This window comes from Mauremys reevesii, unplaced genomic scaffold (assembly GCF_016161935.1).
Source record: "Mauremys reevesii isolate NIE-2019 unplaced genomic scaffold, ASM1616193v1 Contig42, whole genome shotgun sequence".
Lineage (NCBI taxonomy): Eukaryota > Metazoa > Chordata > Testudines > Geoemydidae > Mauremys > Mauremys reevesii.
This window is the reverse complement of record NW_024100854.1, coordinates 273,255-289,317: the sequence shown is the minus strand read 5'-3', so window position 1 is coordinate 289,317 and position 16,063 is coordinate 273,255. Positions and strand designations below refer to the sequence as shown.

Sequence of the window (16,063 nt, the reverse complement as noted above, 5' to 3'; positions counted from 1 at the left end):
GCAATGGAGTCAGGTGACATATTGCCAGGACAGATGGCAGAGCTTCTAGTAGAAGAGGTCAAAAGATCCTTGTGCCTTTGGCTCAAGTGCACATAAAAATGTGTGTTGGGAAGCTGCATTATCAGAGTGGGTAGTACAGGCATGGCCAACCTGAGCCTGAGAAGGAGCCAGAATTTTCCAATGTACATTGCTAAAGAGACACAGTATTACGTCAGCCGCTCTCCCATCATCCCCGTCTCTGCCCCCAGCTGTTTCATGCCGTGCGGGAGGCTCTGGGGATGGGGAGGAGCGAGGGCCTGGCAGGCTCAGGAGAGGGGGTGGGAAAGTGTCTCCCTACAACAAGGATCGTTCTGCTGGATCCACAGAGGGAAAGAGGGAATGTCCCAAGAGCTGCTGAAGGAATGAGACTGAGTCTCCTTGATTCCTCTGCAGCAGGGGGAAGCTGCAGGGTCCCAAGAGCTGGGGTGGTTGAGACCAGCTCCTCCACTGCAGCTGAAGGCAGAGTCTCCTCGGGGAGGGAGAAGTGTGTATTACCTGTCAGGGAGAAAATGTCCAGATTACAGCTAAACGAGGGAGATACCCATTGCTAGGAAGCATGGGAAGATGTGTCCCAGAGAGGAGAACAGAGAAGGGTGATGGACTCCTAGAAATCACTGGGGAGGTGGGTGAGACTTCCTTTAACACTGCAGCAGCAGGAGGCAACAGCACCTCAGGAAGGGAGGGGAGAGTAGCACCTCTCAGTGAGACAGCTGTCCAGTCTGATAGCTGTGAGCCCTTCACAACTGAACAGGGGACAGATCCCACCCTAGAGAGCCAAGGGGTATGTGTCTTGGGGAGGGGGCAGATGGGGAATCTGGGAAAGGAATAGTGGGATTACAGGAATGTCTCCTCACTGGTCACTTGGGAGAGGATGCCCAGGACAGAATGGCTGATTCAGCATCTGTGCATCCAGGCACTCAGCCTGTGGCTCAAGTTTGAGAGGGGACTGTGTCACTGGCCTCCTGGAGGGGAGCAGTCACACAACTGACCTCTCGGGGATTGAGAGAGGGGTGACAGAGGGTACCCCAATCCAGCTCTATGGCGTGCTTGTGAAAATGAACTGTCTCTTTAGAATCATAGAATCACAGAAAATTAGGGTTCAAAATGACATCAGGAGGTATCTAGTTCAACCCAATGCTCATAACAGGGCCAGCACCAACTAAATCATCCCAGCCAGGGCTTTGTCAAGCCTGACCTTAAAAACATCCAAGAATGGTGATTCCACCACCTCCCTAGGTAAACCATTCCAGTGCTTCACCACCCTCCTGGTGAAATAGTGTTTCCCTAATATCCAACCTAGACCTCCCCCACTGCAACTCGAGACCATTGCTCCTTGTTCTGTCATCCGCCACCACTGAGAACAATTGAGCTCCATCCTCTTTAGAACACCCCCCACCCACCACACACACACACAGAGATAGTTGAAGGCTGCTATCAAATCTCCACTCACTCTTTTATACTGCAGACTAAACAAGCCATCTTCTGTCAGCCTCTCTTCATAAGTCATGTGCCCCCAGCCCCCTAATCATTTTAGTTGCCCTCCTCTGGACTCTCTCCTTTTTATTCACATCCTTTCCGTAGTGTGGAGGCTGAAAACTGGACACAGTACTCCAGATGTGGCCTCATTTTTGTTGCCGTTTGCTGGACTCTTTCCTATTTGTTCACTCCTTTCTGTAGTCTTAGAGGGGAATTATCACTTCCCTCGATCTGCTGGCAATGCTCCAACTAATGCAGCCCAGTATGCGGGTAACCTTCTCGGTAACAAGGGCACACTGCTGACTCCTATCCAGCTTCTCATCCACTGTAATCTCCAGGTCCTTTTCTGCAGAAATACTGTTTAGTAACTCTGTCCCCAGCCTGTAGCGGTGCATGGGAGTCTTCCATCCTCATTTCCGGACTCTGTTCTTGTCCTTGTTGAACCTCACCAGATTTCTTCTGGCCCAGTCCTCCAATTTCTCTAGGTCACTCTGGACCATATCCCTACCCCCAGCATATCTACCTCTCCCCCAGCTTTAAGAGAGGATGTAGATCTGACTGAATAAATTGTTGTCTGTGAAAATGCTAATGACCCTCTTGACAGAGGGGAGGAGGAACTTCTCTGGGTTGGTAAACACAGGAAGGGGCCTGAAAGGACTGCTGGGAGAAGGCACAACTCTTTCCCCAGAGAGCACAGATCACCATCACAACCGTCTAGTTAAAGTGTTTGGAGTGGGGATTGCAGGGAAACACCAACGGGGGGTGGAATTTTTCCATGGGCATAACCCTGGGCTGGAAGGTAGGTTCAGTGAGGGCTGGACAACATGCAAAGTGCGCTTACATCTTTAAATGATCAGACCCTTGAATACCAAATTCTCAGTGAAGTCCTTGAACTGAGATCCCCACTGAAGGGGACACTGAGGGGTAAGGAAAGCCAGTAACTAACCAGATGTTAAGGTTCAGTAACTAGTTGAAAGCCAAAATGTAATTTCAACAAACCACACTGTGGTGTAATAAATATACCTGGAAACACCTAGCTGTAATAAAAGATTTGATGTTATTGGTAAATATCGCGATTTAAAGTTAGTTGCTAATGGCAAATATTATGACAAAAAAATTTAGCAATGATGGTAAACCTATGAAAAGGTGAAGCAGGAATGATTTCGGGGGAAAGCTTTTGGACATACTAGGAGTAATCAACAAGACACCGTACATGGCTATTGCTTCCCAGAGAACACCTGTTCACAGGCTCAAAGCTTGTCACAGGAGGGAAATGAAATATACCTGGTCTGCTGCCTGGAGGGGGAAACTGAGGCACAACACCTCATGGCACTGATGAATCCATGTACTGAGTTACAGCTAATTGGAAAAACACAATGGTTGACAACGCTACACAGAATGTACCCTAGATGACTTCTGATATCACTAGGCTCATCTACATAGTGTTGACAGGTACATACAAGTTTGGAAGAACACCTGTGGATAACACGACAATGTTTGTAAGACTTGGGATTTGTATGATCAAAAAGTATAGAGAGCCTTGAGCACACTGCTTCTGCATCAGCCAGTGACTGACAGTCCTGCAGTGAACTAAGAGAAGAAGTGTGACATGCTGTGCCCCAAAGCAACACCCTGGCACCTCCATATTTACCTTGGTGATATGATTATTGTGTGATTTTTATAAAGTATATACAATATGTTATATATTTGTATACATCTATCATTTTTGTACCTAACATTCTGAAAGCATGGAAGGGCATGTGATCAGCTTCTGTGACTCTGGACTCCATCTTGTGTTTTTAGTTTTCCACTGACTCTGCTGGGGGCTTTTGCTTGGAAAAATGAAGCTCCCTCTACATGGCAGAAGCTATAAAATGTGGAAGCGACAACATCACTTGGCCTCACTCCCAACAGAACTCAACACGAAAGACGTTAGAACCTGGGACTGAACTGGGGCTGTGGTCCCAGGCTGAAGGGATTTCTGGCCTGTGCATGGAAGATTGGTGGATTGTTTGTACCATCAGGGTGACACACTGCTTGATTCAAAGCCCGTCTAGTGTATAGAACTTAGATTGTGATGTTGTTTATTTCCCAGATTTCAACTTTGTTCTTTACACTGTTACTTATAATCACTTAAACAATCGATCTTTCTGTAATTAATAAATGTGTTTTATATTATTTTCCTTAATACAGGATGTTGTCTGAAATGTAAAAATGAAATCTGCTCAGGCTGATGTATTGTCCTCTCCACATTGAGGGAGGGGCAGACTGGGAAATAAACTTACACTGGTCAGGCTTTTGGCGAGGGCAAGATGGAACAGCACTTGGGTCATAGAGTTATAGAATCATAGAATCTCAGGGTTTGAAGGGACCTCAGGAGGTCATCTAGTCCAACCCCCTGCTCAAAGCAGGACCAAACCCAACCAAATCATCCCAGCCAGGGCTTTGTCAATCCTGACCTTAAAAACCTCTAAGGAAGGAGATTCCACTACCTCCCTAGGTAACCCATTCCAGTTCTTCACCACCCTACTAGTGAAAAAGTTTTTCCTAATGTCCAACCTGAACCTCCCCCTCTGCAACTTGAGACCATTACTCCTTGTTCTGTCATCTTCAAACACTGAGAACAGTCTAGATCCATCCTCTTTGGAACCCCCTTTCAGGTAGTTGAAAGCAGCTATCAAATCCCCCCTCATTCTTCTCTTCTGCAGACTAAACAATCCCAGTTGCCTCAGCCTCTCCTCATAAGTCATGTGCTCCAGCCCGCTAATCATTTTTGTTGCTCTCCGCTGGACTCTCTCCAATTTATCCACATCCTTCTTGTAGTGTGGGGCCCAAAACTGGACACAGTACTCCAAATGAGGCCTCACCAGTGCTGAGTAGAGGGGAATGATCACATCCCTTGATCTGCTGGAAATGCCCCTACTTATACAACCCAAAATGTCATTAGCCTTCTTGGCAACAAGGGCACACTGTTGACTCATATTCAGCTTTTCGTCCACCGTAACCCCTAGGTCCTTTTCTGCAGAACTGCTGCCCAGCCATTCGGTCCCTAGTCTGTAGCAGTGCATGGGATTCTTCCGTCCTAAGTGCAGGACTCTGCACTTGTCCTTGTTGAACCTCATCATATTTCTTTTGGCCCAATCCTCTAATTTGTCTAGGTCCCTCTGTATCCTAGCCCTACCCTCCAGCGTATCAACCACTCCTCCCAGTTTAGTGTCATCTGCAAACTTGCTAAGGGTGCAGTCCACACCATCCTCCAGATCGTTAATGAAGATATTGAATAAAACCGGCCCCAGCACCGACCCTTGGTGCACTCCACTTGATACTGGCTGGCAACTAGACATGGAACCATTGTTCACTACCCGTTGAGCCCGACCATCTAGCCAGTTTTCTATCCACCTTACCGTCCATTTATCCAGCCCAGACGTCTTTAACTTACTGGCAAGAATACTGTGGGAGACTGTATCAAAAGCTTTGCTAAAGTCCAGAAATAGCACATCCACTGCTTTCCCCTCATCCACAGAGCCAGTTATCTCATCATAGAAGGCAATTAGGTTAGTCAGGCATGACTTGCCCTTGGTGAATCCATGCTGACTGGTCCTGATCACTTTCCCCTCCTTTAAGTGGTTCAGGATTGATTCCTTGAGGACCTGTTCCATGATTTTTCCAGGGACTGAGGTGAGACTGACTGGCCTGTAGTTCCCTGGATCATCTTTCTTCTCTTTTTTAAAGATGGGCACTACATTAGCTTTTTTCCAGTCGTCCGGGACCTCCCCCGATCGCCATGATTTTTCAAAGATAATGGCCAATGGCTCTGCAATCTCATCGGCCTTTAGCACCCTCGGATGCAGCGCATCCGGCCCCATGGACTTGTGCTCGTCCAGCTTTCTTAAATAGTCCCGAACTACTTCTTTCTCCACAGAGAGCTGGTCACCTCCTCCCCATACCATGCTGCAGAGTGCAGCTCTCTGGGAGCTGACCTTGTCTGTGAAGACAGAGGCAAAAAAAACATTGAGTACATTAGCTTTCTGCACATCCTCCGTCACTAGGTTGCCTACCTCATTCAGCAAGGGGCCCACACTTTCCTTGACTTTCTTCCTGTTGCTAACATACCTAAAGAAACCCTTCTTGTTACTCCTAACATCTCCGGCAAGCTGCAACTCCAAGTGTGATTTGGCCTTCCTAATTTCACACCTGCATGCCTGAGCAATACTTTTATACTCCTCCCTGGTTATTTGTCCAATCTTCCACTTCTTGTAAGCTGTTTTTCTGTGTTTAAGACGAGCAAGGGTTTCACTGTTAAGCCAAGCTGGTCGCCTGCCATATTTTCTTTTCTTCCTACACATTGGGATGGTTTGTTCCTGCAACCTCAATAAGGTTTCTTTAAAATACAGCCAGCTTTCCTCGACTCCTTTTTTTTTATTTTTTTTTACAGCTGCAATAGTAGCAGTAGGCTCAGCTGTAGGACACACACTGGGTCATGCCATGACAGGAGGATTTGGTGGAGAAAGCAGCTCTGAAGCTGCAAGGCCTGACATTACTTACCAGGAGCCTCAAGCAGCCCAGCTTGCATACCAGCAGCAGTCCCAGTACCCTGCCTGCCAGTATGAAATGAAGCAGTTTTTGTAGTGTGCACAGAACCAGAGTGACCTCAAACTGTGTGAGGGCTTCAGCGAAGTGTTGAAGCAATGCAGGTTTGCTAATGGTTTATCCTAATCAAATTCTACAGAATGAAGAAGCTGAAAATGAGCATTCAAAGATCTAAAATTGAAAGATGCTTCAGTAGTAAACTTCTAAAGTCTAAAGTGATCTGTGACATTTTGTTAGTTCATATATTCACAACTGAATGCCCAAAACTTAAAGGGTCCTTTCGATTTTTCTGCCACATTGATAGACATGCTGGATTGTAACAGGATAGTTCTAAATGAGAGATCAGGGGAGGGAGTTGTATAAGATTCTGAAGATGGGCAAAATGTTTCAAGGGACCTAATCAAAACTAGTTTTCTGCTGATTACATTGTTGCTGTTGTGTAAATGTGAGACTAAGACTAAATAAATTTATCTCAATGTCCTAGGCTGGAGAGCTGGGGGGAACTGGCTTGAGCCTCTCTATTCTAGTTTCATGGCTGGCTAGTGAAATCATTCATGTAACTGTAGCTGGGTGTGTCCTTGGCTGTGCATAGCTGTGTAAGTGCAAGACCTGAGAGGATTGCAGCTTGTCACAGCCTCACAGTGTGAGAGGGGGCCCAGATTGGTTTGCTAGAGGGCTCAGTGGTCCCCATTTCCAGGTTGCACCCAGGGAATTCCTTCCCCCCACTCCGCCCTAGTGAACAGGCCCTGTAAGACTGGGAGTCCATTTTCCTGTTGATATGTGGTCACTTTCTGACAGAGAGACCCTGGTTATGGAAGGGAAGTCAGGACACTTGGGTTCTGTCAGTCAGTGTCTGTGTCAGTGAAATGGGGATGGTTCATAGTGACTTTTCTTTGCTAGGTGTTTTGAAGATACATCAATGAAAGCCGCTACACAGTATAATGCTAGTTACTGATGAGAAGTACTGATCTCTGATCCCTCAGCGACAGCCCCATGTGTTTGCTCTAAGTGCTTGTGTCTCCTCTTAGTCAACTTACTTCGGATCTCTCTCTCTACTATCTACCCATCTATCCTGAGAATTAGGCATTATCCCTAATTTTCTTTCTCATCAACTATAATTTTTAAATACAGACACACAAACGTACAGAGCAGCCAATTCCTCTATGACTCAGTGCAAAACCCACGAGTTTTCACCTCCCTTTGGGAAGGTTCCTTAATTGCTGTTAATGCTAAAGCTGGATAATTAGCATGGAAGTGGAGAGTTGCTTGTCTACAGCCTGTTTACACTCAGCTCCTCCCTTCTCCTCTAGAGGCTGAGCGAACCCCCCTGGGATTACACGGAGCTATATTAGAAACTGTGCACACCGTTTGTTGGCTCTCGGCGTGGGATGCTGCTGCAGATGCTGGGTTCAGAGAGGTGTGGGTCATGGATACCTGAGGGGGATTCCTAAGGAGGACACTTCCGTCTCAGAATTCACAGGTACCCATCTCTTGCTGAGAAGCTCACCTGATCGGCAAACCCTGTGAAACGTGGTTGTGGAGGGACAGAGAGTAAGTCTGTGGTCCTTTCCGCTCTGCACAACCATGACACATCCCAGGGCCCTTGCCATAAGTGATGAGATTGCTAAAGAATCACTGGCCAAAATGTCACTGATTACTGGGCACCCCTGCTCATCCTGCCTGATAGCCTCCAGCCCGAAGGTGGTGCATTTCAGTGGCACAGTGAATCCTTCAGGATGAAAGGTGTTAGTAGATGTGCAGTACAAGGCCAAATACTGAGACAATGGCCCGTGCTTTCCTCAGGCCCCACATTTCTCCTAGCTTCATTCGAGAAGTCTGCTGAACTGTTATGCCTGAACGTTTTTTTTGAAGTAGATATGCAACATGTGATATTTCAGAACAAACTCCAAAAATTTGGCAAATTTATAAGTAACTGGAAATGAGTTCTTCTAATGGAAGGTGTCAGACAGCCTTAACTACAGGTGATGCCACCAGCACTACATACAATGATCAATCAATTTATGAATCCCATTCTTCTATGCTCTTCACTCCAATAAGGTTGGTAAGAAGGAGTTCTAAAGGCCAAATAGGAATTATGGTAGCAATTACCTTTTCTCAGTGTTATATGCTCAGACTTTCAATTTAACTAAATGTTTCCTTGTTCATGTTATGAGAAATATTAAATACAAATGCCTGATCTACTTTCTTTATCAATAGATCCATAGGGTTTAAGGTCAGAAGGGACCATTTGAACATCCAGTCTAACCTGCTGTAAAACACAGGCCCATTAAATTTCACTCAGTTACATCTGAATTGAGCCAAAAGACTTGTGCGTGACTAAGGTCGGGTCTACACCAGGATTTTGCATCATAGAATGATAGACCCATAGAATTATAACAGAATGCAAAGGACAGCTAGTCTATCCCCTGACAAGATGCAGGATTTGTTTTGTATTAGTCATCTAAGACTGATGGCCATTCACACGACTTTGGAAAGCCTCCGTAGAAGGAGCTTCCATGACTTCCCTGGGAGTCTGTTTCATTGGCCTCCTGTAGTTAAAGTTTGAAGATTTTCCTGGAATTTAATTTAAATCTGCTAGGCTGGAATATTAACCCATTGCCTCTTGTCCTGCCCCTCTTTGTTAAAACAGAATAACCTTCCTCCACCTTTTTATGGCAGCCTTTCAAGTCTTTGAAGACCACTATCATGTCCCCAAGTAATCTCCTCTTTTCCAAGCAAACATCCTAGTTTCTTAGGTTTGCTCATACAGTTTGCATTCCATCCCTTGCATAACATTTGTTACTTGTCTATGGATCTTTTCCAGATTCTCTACATCCTTTCTCTACCTCGGTGAGCAAAATTTGACAGATTTCTCCAACTGAGACCTAGCCCACACGGAGTAGAGGAATACTATCATGTACCATGACTTGCATGTTATACTTCTGCCAATATAACAAAACATAGTATTTGCCATTTTTGAAACATTTTTCCTAATGTCAAACCTAAACCTCCCTTGCTGCAATTTAAGTCCATTGCTTCTTGTCTTCTCTTCAGAGGCTAAGGAGAACACTTTTTCTCCCTCCTTGTAACAACCTTTTAGATATTTGAAATCGGTTATCCTTTCCCCCCTCAGTCTTCTCTTATTCAGACTAAACCAACCTAGATCTTCCAGTCTTCCCTCATAGGTTGTGTTTTCAAGACCCTTAGTCATGCTTTTCTCCAGTTTTTACAGATCAGTTTGAATGTTTATCTGATTCTCTAAAGACTTGCAACCCCTCCCAACTTAGTATCATCTACAAAATTAACAAGTTTACACTCTATGCCATGATCTAAATCATTGATGAAGACATTGAAAAGAACCGGACCCAGAACTGATCCCTGCGGAACCCCACTTGTTATACCCTTCCAGCATCACTGTGAACCACTGATAACTACTCTCTGGGAGCGTTTTTTCAACCAGTTATGCACACAACTTACAGTAGCTCCATCTAGGCTGTATTTCCCTAATTTGTTAATGAGAAGATCATGCGAGACTGTATCAAAAGCTGTACTAATGTCTATATATAACACAGCTACTGCTTCCCTACATCCACAGGGCTTGTTACCCTGTCAAAGAAAGCTATCAGGTTGATTTGACATGATTTGTTCTTGATGAATCCATGCTGACTGTCACTTATCACTTTATTATCTTTTAGACGTTTGCAAAATGATTCCATAATCATTTGCTGCATTATCTTGCCTGGTACAGAAGTGAAGCTGAACTGGTCTGTAATAGCCTGGGTTTCCCTTATTTCCCTTTTTATAGACAGGCACTATATGTGCTCTTTCCCAGTTGTCTGGAATCTCCCCTGTCTCCCATCACTTTTCAAAGATAGTAACTAATGGCTCAGATCCCTCCTCACTCAGTTCCTTCAGAGTACTATAGGAGGCATTTCATGAGGCCCTGGTGACTTGAAGACATCTAACTTTTCCAAGTGACTTTTAACTTGTTCTTTCCCTATTTTAGTAGATGAATCTACCCCATTTTCACTGGCATTCTCTATTTCAGGTGTACAAACACCACCAACCATCTTGGTGAAAAGTGAAACAAACAATGGTTAATCACCCTCACTGCTAAATATTTAACCCTAATTTCAAGATGGAATTTGTCTGGCTTCAGCTTCCAGACTTTCGGTCTTGTTCAGCCTTTGTCTGGTAGATTACAGAGCCCATTATTACCCATGATTTTCTCCAAATTAAAGTCTCTACTTGATCATCTTTTTGATAAGTTAAATAGATATACATGTTCAAGTCTAACAATCCAGCATTTACTCTTATCCTCCAATCATTTCTGTGGGTCTTCTCTGCACCATCTCCAAGTTTTAAACATCTTTTTTCAAATGTGGACCCCAGAACTGGATGCAGTTTGTTTCACCAATCCCATGTGCAGTGGTAAAATCCTGCTCCAACTCACCAACTCAATATTTTCCACTATTAAATCAAAGATCTCTGAGAAATCAAGATTTGTTGCATCAGTGTCGTTCCCTTGATCGACCAAATGTGTACCCTTGATCAACCAATGTGTACTCTCATAATAGGATGAAATCAGGTTTATTTGACAAGATCTGTTTCAGTTAAATTCTGTTGGTGACTGGTATTACTTATATATCTAACTAATCCCATACCAGCTTCTCCCATTGTTTCTTAACCTTGTCAATTCTTTTATAAAAAAAACCAAACTCTTTCCATTTATTTTTTAATACTTTATTTATATAACACAGGAATTGACATAAATATTTTCCAGGATTTCATTTGTTCTTAATATAATCAATAACCTCGTTTTTGTGATCCATAGCCCTGCCACACATGGACTTTTCCCAGATGTCTTAACATTCTTTATCAATTTTCCTAACTTCTGATTTCTATTGCTGGTCAGCTATTTCCCCTTTTTCCTCTTTGTTACATGTTGCTTCCCTCCCTCTAATTCTTGCCTTCACTTTACCAATACACTGAGATTTTACCCAAAGTTGTTCACTTTGTTGACTATGGAATTGTGAGTTTTCTGATATCTAATAAAACGTTATCAAAGAATTAGCAATATTCATTCATATTTTTCTGTCTCAATTTTTCCTCCCAATCAGTTTTGCTGACAATTTCCCTCATCTTTAGGGAATTAGTCCTCTTGGAGCTCTAAGTGTCTACTGGTTGGGAACTCTTCATTTGAATGTAAATCAGTTTCATTTTTTTATTTTCCTCTCCTATATCATATGCTCTCTTCTTTGTCTTTTGTGAAAAATAAAGAGTCCCAGACTTTTCTGTCCTTAATATAGACTGGGTGACCAAAACTGAACACATTCCCAAACACATTATGCTTCATCCCATATCTTGGGGATCTGAACATTGTTTTGTTTTGTCCACTGCTGCGAATGAGCAGGTGTTTCTCTTGAGCTGCTATCAATGGTGCCCAGGTCCTTCCCCTGAGGTATGTTCTAGTTGGGTTGTTTCTCCCAGCTCCAGTCATCTCAAAAGTTTGTTTTTTTCCCCTCTCTGATTTCGAGCAACTGGTTGAATGGGGAACTCCCTTCTGCATGGACTCCCTATACTGGCTCTCATTGCATTAAAGAATAATGATAGATAAGCAGTATCCACCCTTGTGTTTCGTGCTGGTGCCTCTTAAGGTTCCCCCACCACAAAGTGTAGGAATTCTTAATGCAGGGAGCACAATACAAATATGGAATTGGATTTAGTAGGGTCATTGCTCATAGTTATTCTCTCTGAATAATGAAAATGTAATTTTTCAGTGTGTGAAGAGAGCTCAATCTGCTTCTCCCATGAGAACAGCCTCCACTACTGCATGCAGTGTCTCATATTAACATTGTCTCTCCGTGCAGTCATTTCTACTGCGAGTATCACCGGAGATCCTGGGAACACACAGAAAGTCAGGGGAACGTACGCTAAATGCAGAAGACACCCTTATGCCTGAGGCTTGGACACTTTCTCCCATATGCCATGTCAGATTCGAACACAACCGACTTCAGAAACCCCTCCACCTTCATCCTACTTGGCATTCCTGGCCTAGAGGCAGCTCATATCTGGATCTCCATTCCTTTCTGCGCTATGTACACCATAGCCATCTTGGGGAACTTCACCATCCTGTTCATCATAAAGACGGAGCCAAGCCTCCATGAGCCCATGTTCTATTTCCTCTGCATGCTGGCCATCACCGACCTGGTCATGTCCACATCCACCGTACCGAAAATGCTGAGCATCTTCTGGTTCAATTCCAGGGAGATCAGTTTCAGTGCCTGCCTCACCCAGATGTACTTTGTTCATTCCTTCTCAGCGATGGAGTCTGGGATCCTTGTGGCCATGGCTTTTGATCGCTATGTGGCCATCTGCCATCCCCTGAGACATTCCATGATCCTGAAAAACTCTGCTGTGGCCAAGATAGGCTTGGCCATGGTGCTGCATAGTTGCATGCTCGCATTACCCTATCCCTTTCTGGTGAGGCGGTACCCATATTGCAGAACCAACATCATCCCCCACTTCTATTGTGGGCATATAGCCGTGGTGAAGCTAGCTTGCGCTGACATCCGCATCAATAGTTACTATGGACTTTTTAATCTTTTCTCTGTGATCGGAGTGGATGTGTTTTTTATTGCCGTGTCCTATACTCTGATCCTCCGGGCCGTCTTCCGCCTCCCCACAAAGGATGCCAGGCTCAAAACTTTTGGGACCTGTATCTCTCATCTTTGTGCCATCTCAGTTTTGTACATCCCAGATTTATTCTCCTCTCTCATTCAGCGGTTTGGTGACAATGTGCCACTACATTTCCTCATTCTTATTACCAGTGTGTACCAGCTGGTGCCCCCCATGATACACCCCATCATTTACGGCATGAGGACCAAACAGATCCGGGACAGACTGCACAGGCTTTTTACTCATAAGGATGACTAAATGTTTTCTCCATGGGATCTGGCTTTCAGAGTGAGATCTGTGCAGAGCTGGTTGGTGTATACCAACCAATCTCCTAGAACTTGAAAGGACCTTTTAAGGTCATTGAGTCCAGCCCCCTGCTTTCACTAGCAAGACCAATTTTTGCCCCAAATCCCTAAGTGGGCCCCTCAAGGATTGAACTCATAGCCCTGGGTTTAAGCAAGCTAATGCTCAAACCACTGATCTATCCCTCCTCCCTGAATGATTATGATGCTGGGGCCTCTTCCCCGAATCACTTACTGGACAGACAGAGACTGTGCGGCCCACTGGGGCATTCTAAATCCCCCACACACTGCGCTCTGCGGGCAATCCAGAGACCTTTGAATCCCAGCCACGGCCGGGAGTCAGAGGGCTCTGGGCTGCCTGCAGGGGCAGGGAGCCCAGAGCCCTTTAAATCTCAGCTGGGGCCAGGATTCAAAGGGCTCTGCGCTGCCTGCTGCGGCGGGGAGCCCAGAGCCCTTTAAATCCCAGCCGCGGCCAGGAATCAGATGGCTCTGGGCTGCCTGCAGGGGCAGGGAGCCCAGAGCCCTTTGAATCCCAGCCTGAGGCTGCTGATTGCCCCCTCCCTGGACCCCCGCCCCAACTGCCCCCCAGAACCCCCACCCCCTATCTACGCACCACTGGACCTTGTCCCCCAATTACCCCCTCCCGAGACCCCTGCCCCTAACTGCCCCTTGGGACCTCAGCCCCTATCTAAGCCTCCCTTCTCCTTGTCCCCAACTGCCCCCTCCGGAGACCCCCCCCCACTTACCCCCAGGACCCCACCCCTACCTGTCCCCTGATAAACCTCTGCGACTCCCATGCCTATCCAATTGCTGCCTGTCCCCTGACTGCCCCTCTGAATATCTGCCCCACCAACCCGCCCTGCTCCCTGTCCCTTGACTGCCCCCGGAACCCCCTACCTCTTCTCCAACCCCCAAACCGCTTACTGTGCCACTCAGACCAGCGTGTCTGGCTCCGTGCAGCTCCAGACAGTTGCTGCCATGCTCCCCCATGGAGCCCACAGCCCTCTCCCACCCCCAGCACCTGCCTTTCAGATTTGAACACCTCAAAATTCAGGAGTGCTCAAGCTCGGTTTGGGCAGCTGTTACTTCATTTCTCCCAAATCAAATATACTGATCCTCTGTAACTTGCTGTAGAAAAAGTAGGATAAAATTGAGCAAGAAATGCTTATTAGGACTGGAATTGCTATTTTCAACAGCCATTGCCTTTTTGTTTGTTTGAAAGGAAGACAGTGATATTGCATTGGCAAATTCCCCATAGAAAGAAAGAGTGGAACAAAAAAATAATAAAGGCACCTCAACTTTTCCTCATTTATGGAGGACAGTCTTATAATATGCATCCAGATATCCTCCAATCACACAAGCTGAAAATTGTTCCACTTTACTGCAGCTCTGTAACCATATGGGAACCAATCCTGTCCGTATTTTGTGCACATACAAAATTCCTGCTGAATGACCCGCCCTGGGAGTGAGTTACCAGTGACCCAGGGCTGGGGCGGCAGGAGGTGTGGGGGGCACTGGTGGGGGGGAGCCCAGGGCTGGGGCAGCAGCAGGGTTGGGGGAGGGCACTGGTGAGGAGGAAAGGGCGAAGCCCAGCACTGGGGCAGCAGGGTGTGTGTGTGGGTGCGGGGAGAGCCCAGGACTGGGGCAGCAGGAGGGTATCGGGGGGAGCCCAGGGCTGGGAAGGGGGACAGCCAAATATTTTTTTGCTTGGGGCAGCAAAAAACCTAGAGCCGGCCTTGCCAGGTTCCCCCAGCCGCCGGAGCCCCAAGCCCTTTAATTTGACCCTGAGGGCTCCCAGCCACCTCTTTAGCTGGGAGCCCCTGGTTGATTTAAAATAAAGTATCACCTCTCCACCCCCAACCTTCCTTTTTGGCCCACAGCTTTTTTGGTGGGGCGGCGCTGGGGAAGGAGGGTTTGTTTCCACAGGGCTGGGCGGCCCTCGGGCGGGGTGTTTCCTCGGGCTGGGAGGTTTCGGCCCTCAGCTGTTTTCTTTGGAGGAATGTGGCCATTGCCGCTTTACAAGTTGTGCAGGCCTGCATTAAACCCTTCCCTGTCTTTAATGTGCTGTGTCAATGTGATGAACTGGGGAGTCAGTCTATGCACACTACACTGGGTTGCCACCTTTCTAATTGCTGGTAGCTGCATCCGTGGAATTATGATCTTGCCTCATCTCTTCTTTCAAGCCTAGACCCTGCTGTGTGTCTTCTCCCCAAGGTGCTGCCCCATGACTTGCTCCTGTCTTCCCCTCCCCTTGTCAAATGTGTCTCAGTCATCTCTACAACCAACGTGTTCTCACATCTTACAGCAAGTCACTTAAGGGGCACTGGTTAGTGTTAACATTGTAATTTTTATTCTTACTAACTCTGTGCAGAGAGAGACCCCGTTAGCACTCCAGGGATCGGTCTCAGCTCTGGGAGGGGAGTGGGGTGTAGCGGGATGCAGCAGGGGGCGGCTCTAGGCACCAGCAAAGCAAGCACCTGCTTGGGGCAGCCCATTTGCAGGGTTGGCAGCCTGCAGGGATCCAGCCTGGGAGCTGAGAACCAACAGGGGGCTCTGGGAGCTGTAGTTCCTTGGTTACCTCCCTGGCTATAGAGCCTGCCCTGGAGCAGGGAAAGAACTACATTTCCCAGCATTCCCTTGGCCTCTACCAACTGGAAAGGAAGGAGGGGGACCTCATGCAGCAGCATGTGCTGTGAGTGGAGAGCTGCACTGTGGATGGTGGGGACCATATTTTAACATTCAAAAAACAGGTCTCTCCAGGGGGAGGGAGGGTAGCTCCACCCTGCCACCATCCACTGCCTCTGACTGCCCCCCACAGCACCCCCCCCATCCAACTGCCCCCCCACTCCCGGGCCCCTGATCCCCCCCTCCCGGGACCCCTGCCCCAACTGCCCCCAGGACCCCACCCCTATCTAAGCGCCGCTGCTCCTTGTCCCCAACTGCCCTCTCTTGAGACCCCCCCAAACTTCCCACCCTGG

The 16,063-nt window shown here is 46.7% G+C and overlaps 1 protein-coding gene across 1 annotated transcript; it reads left to right on the top strand.

Moving 5' to 3' along the window:
* The first annotated feature begins 12,093 nt into the window (after positions 1 to 12,093).
* Positions 12,094 to 13,041, top strand: LOC120394210 (olfactory receptor 52E4-like). Its single transcript, XM_039518442.1, has one exon. The coding sequence runs from the start codon at positions 12,094 to 12,096 to the stop codon at positions 13,039 to 13,041; it is 948 nt and encodes a 315-aa protein (XP_039374376.1).
* Positions 13,042 to 16,063: the final 3,022 nt, after the last annotated feature.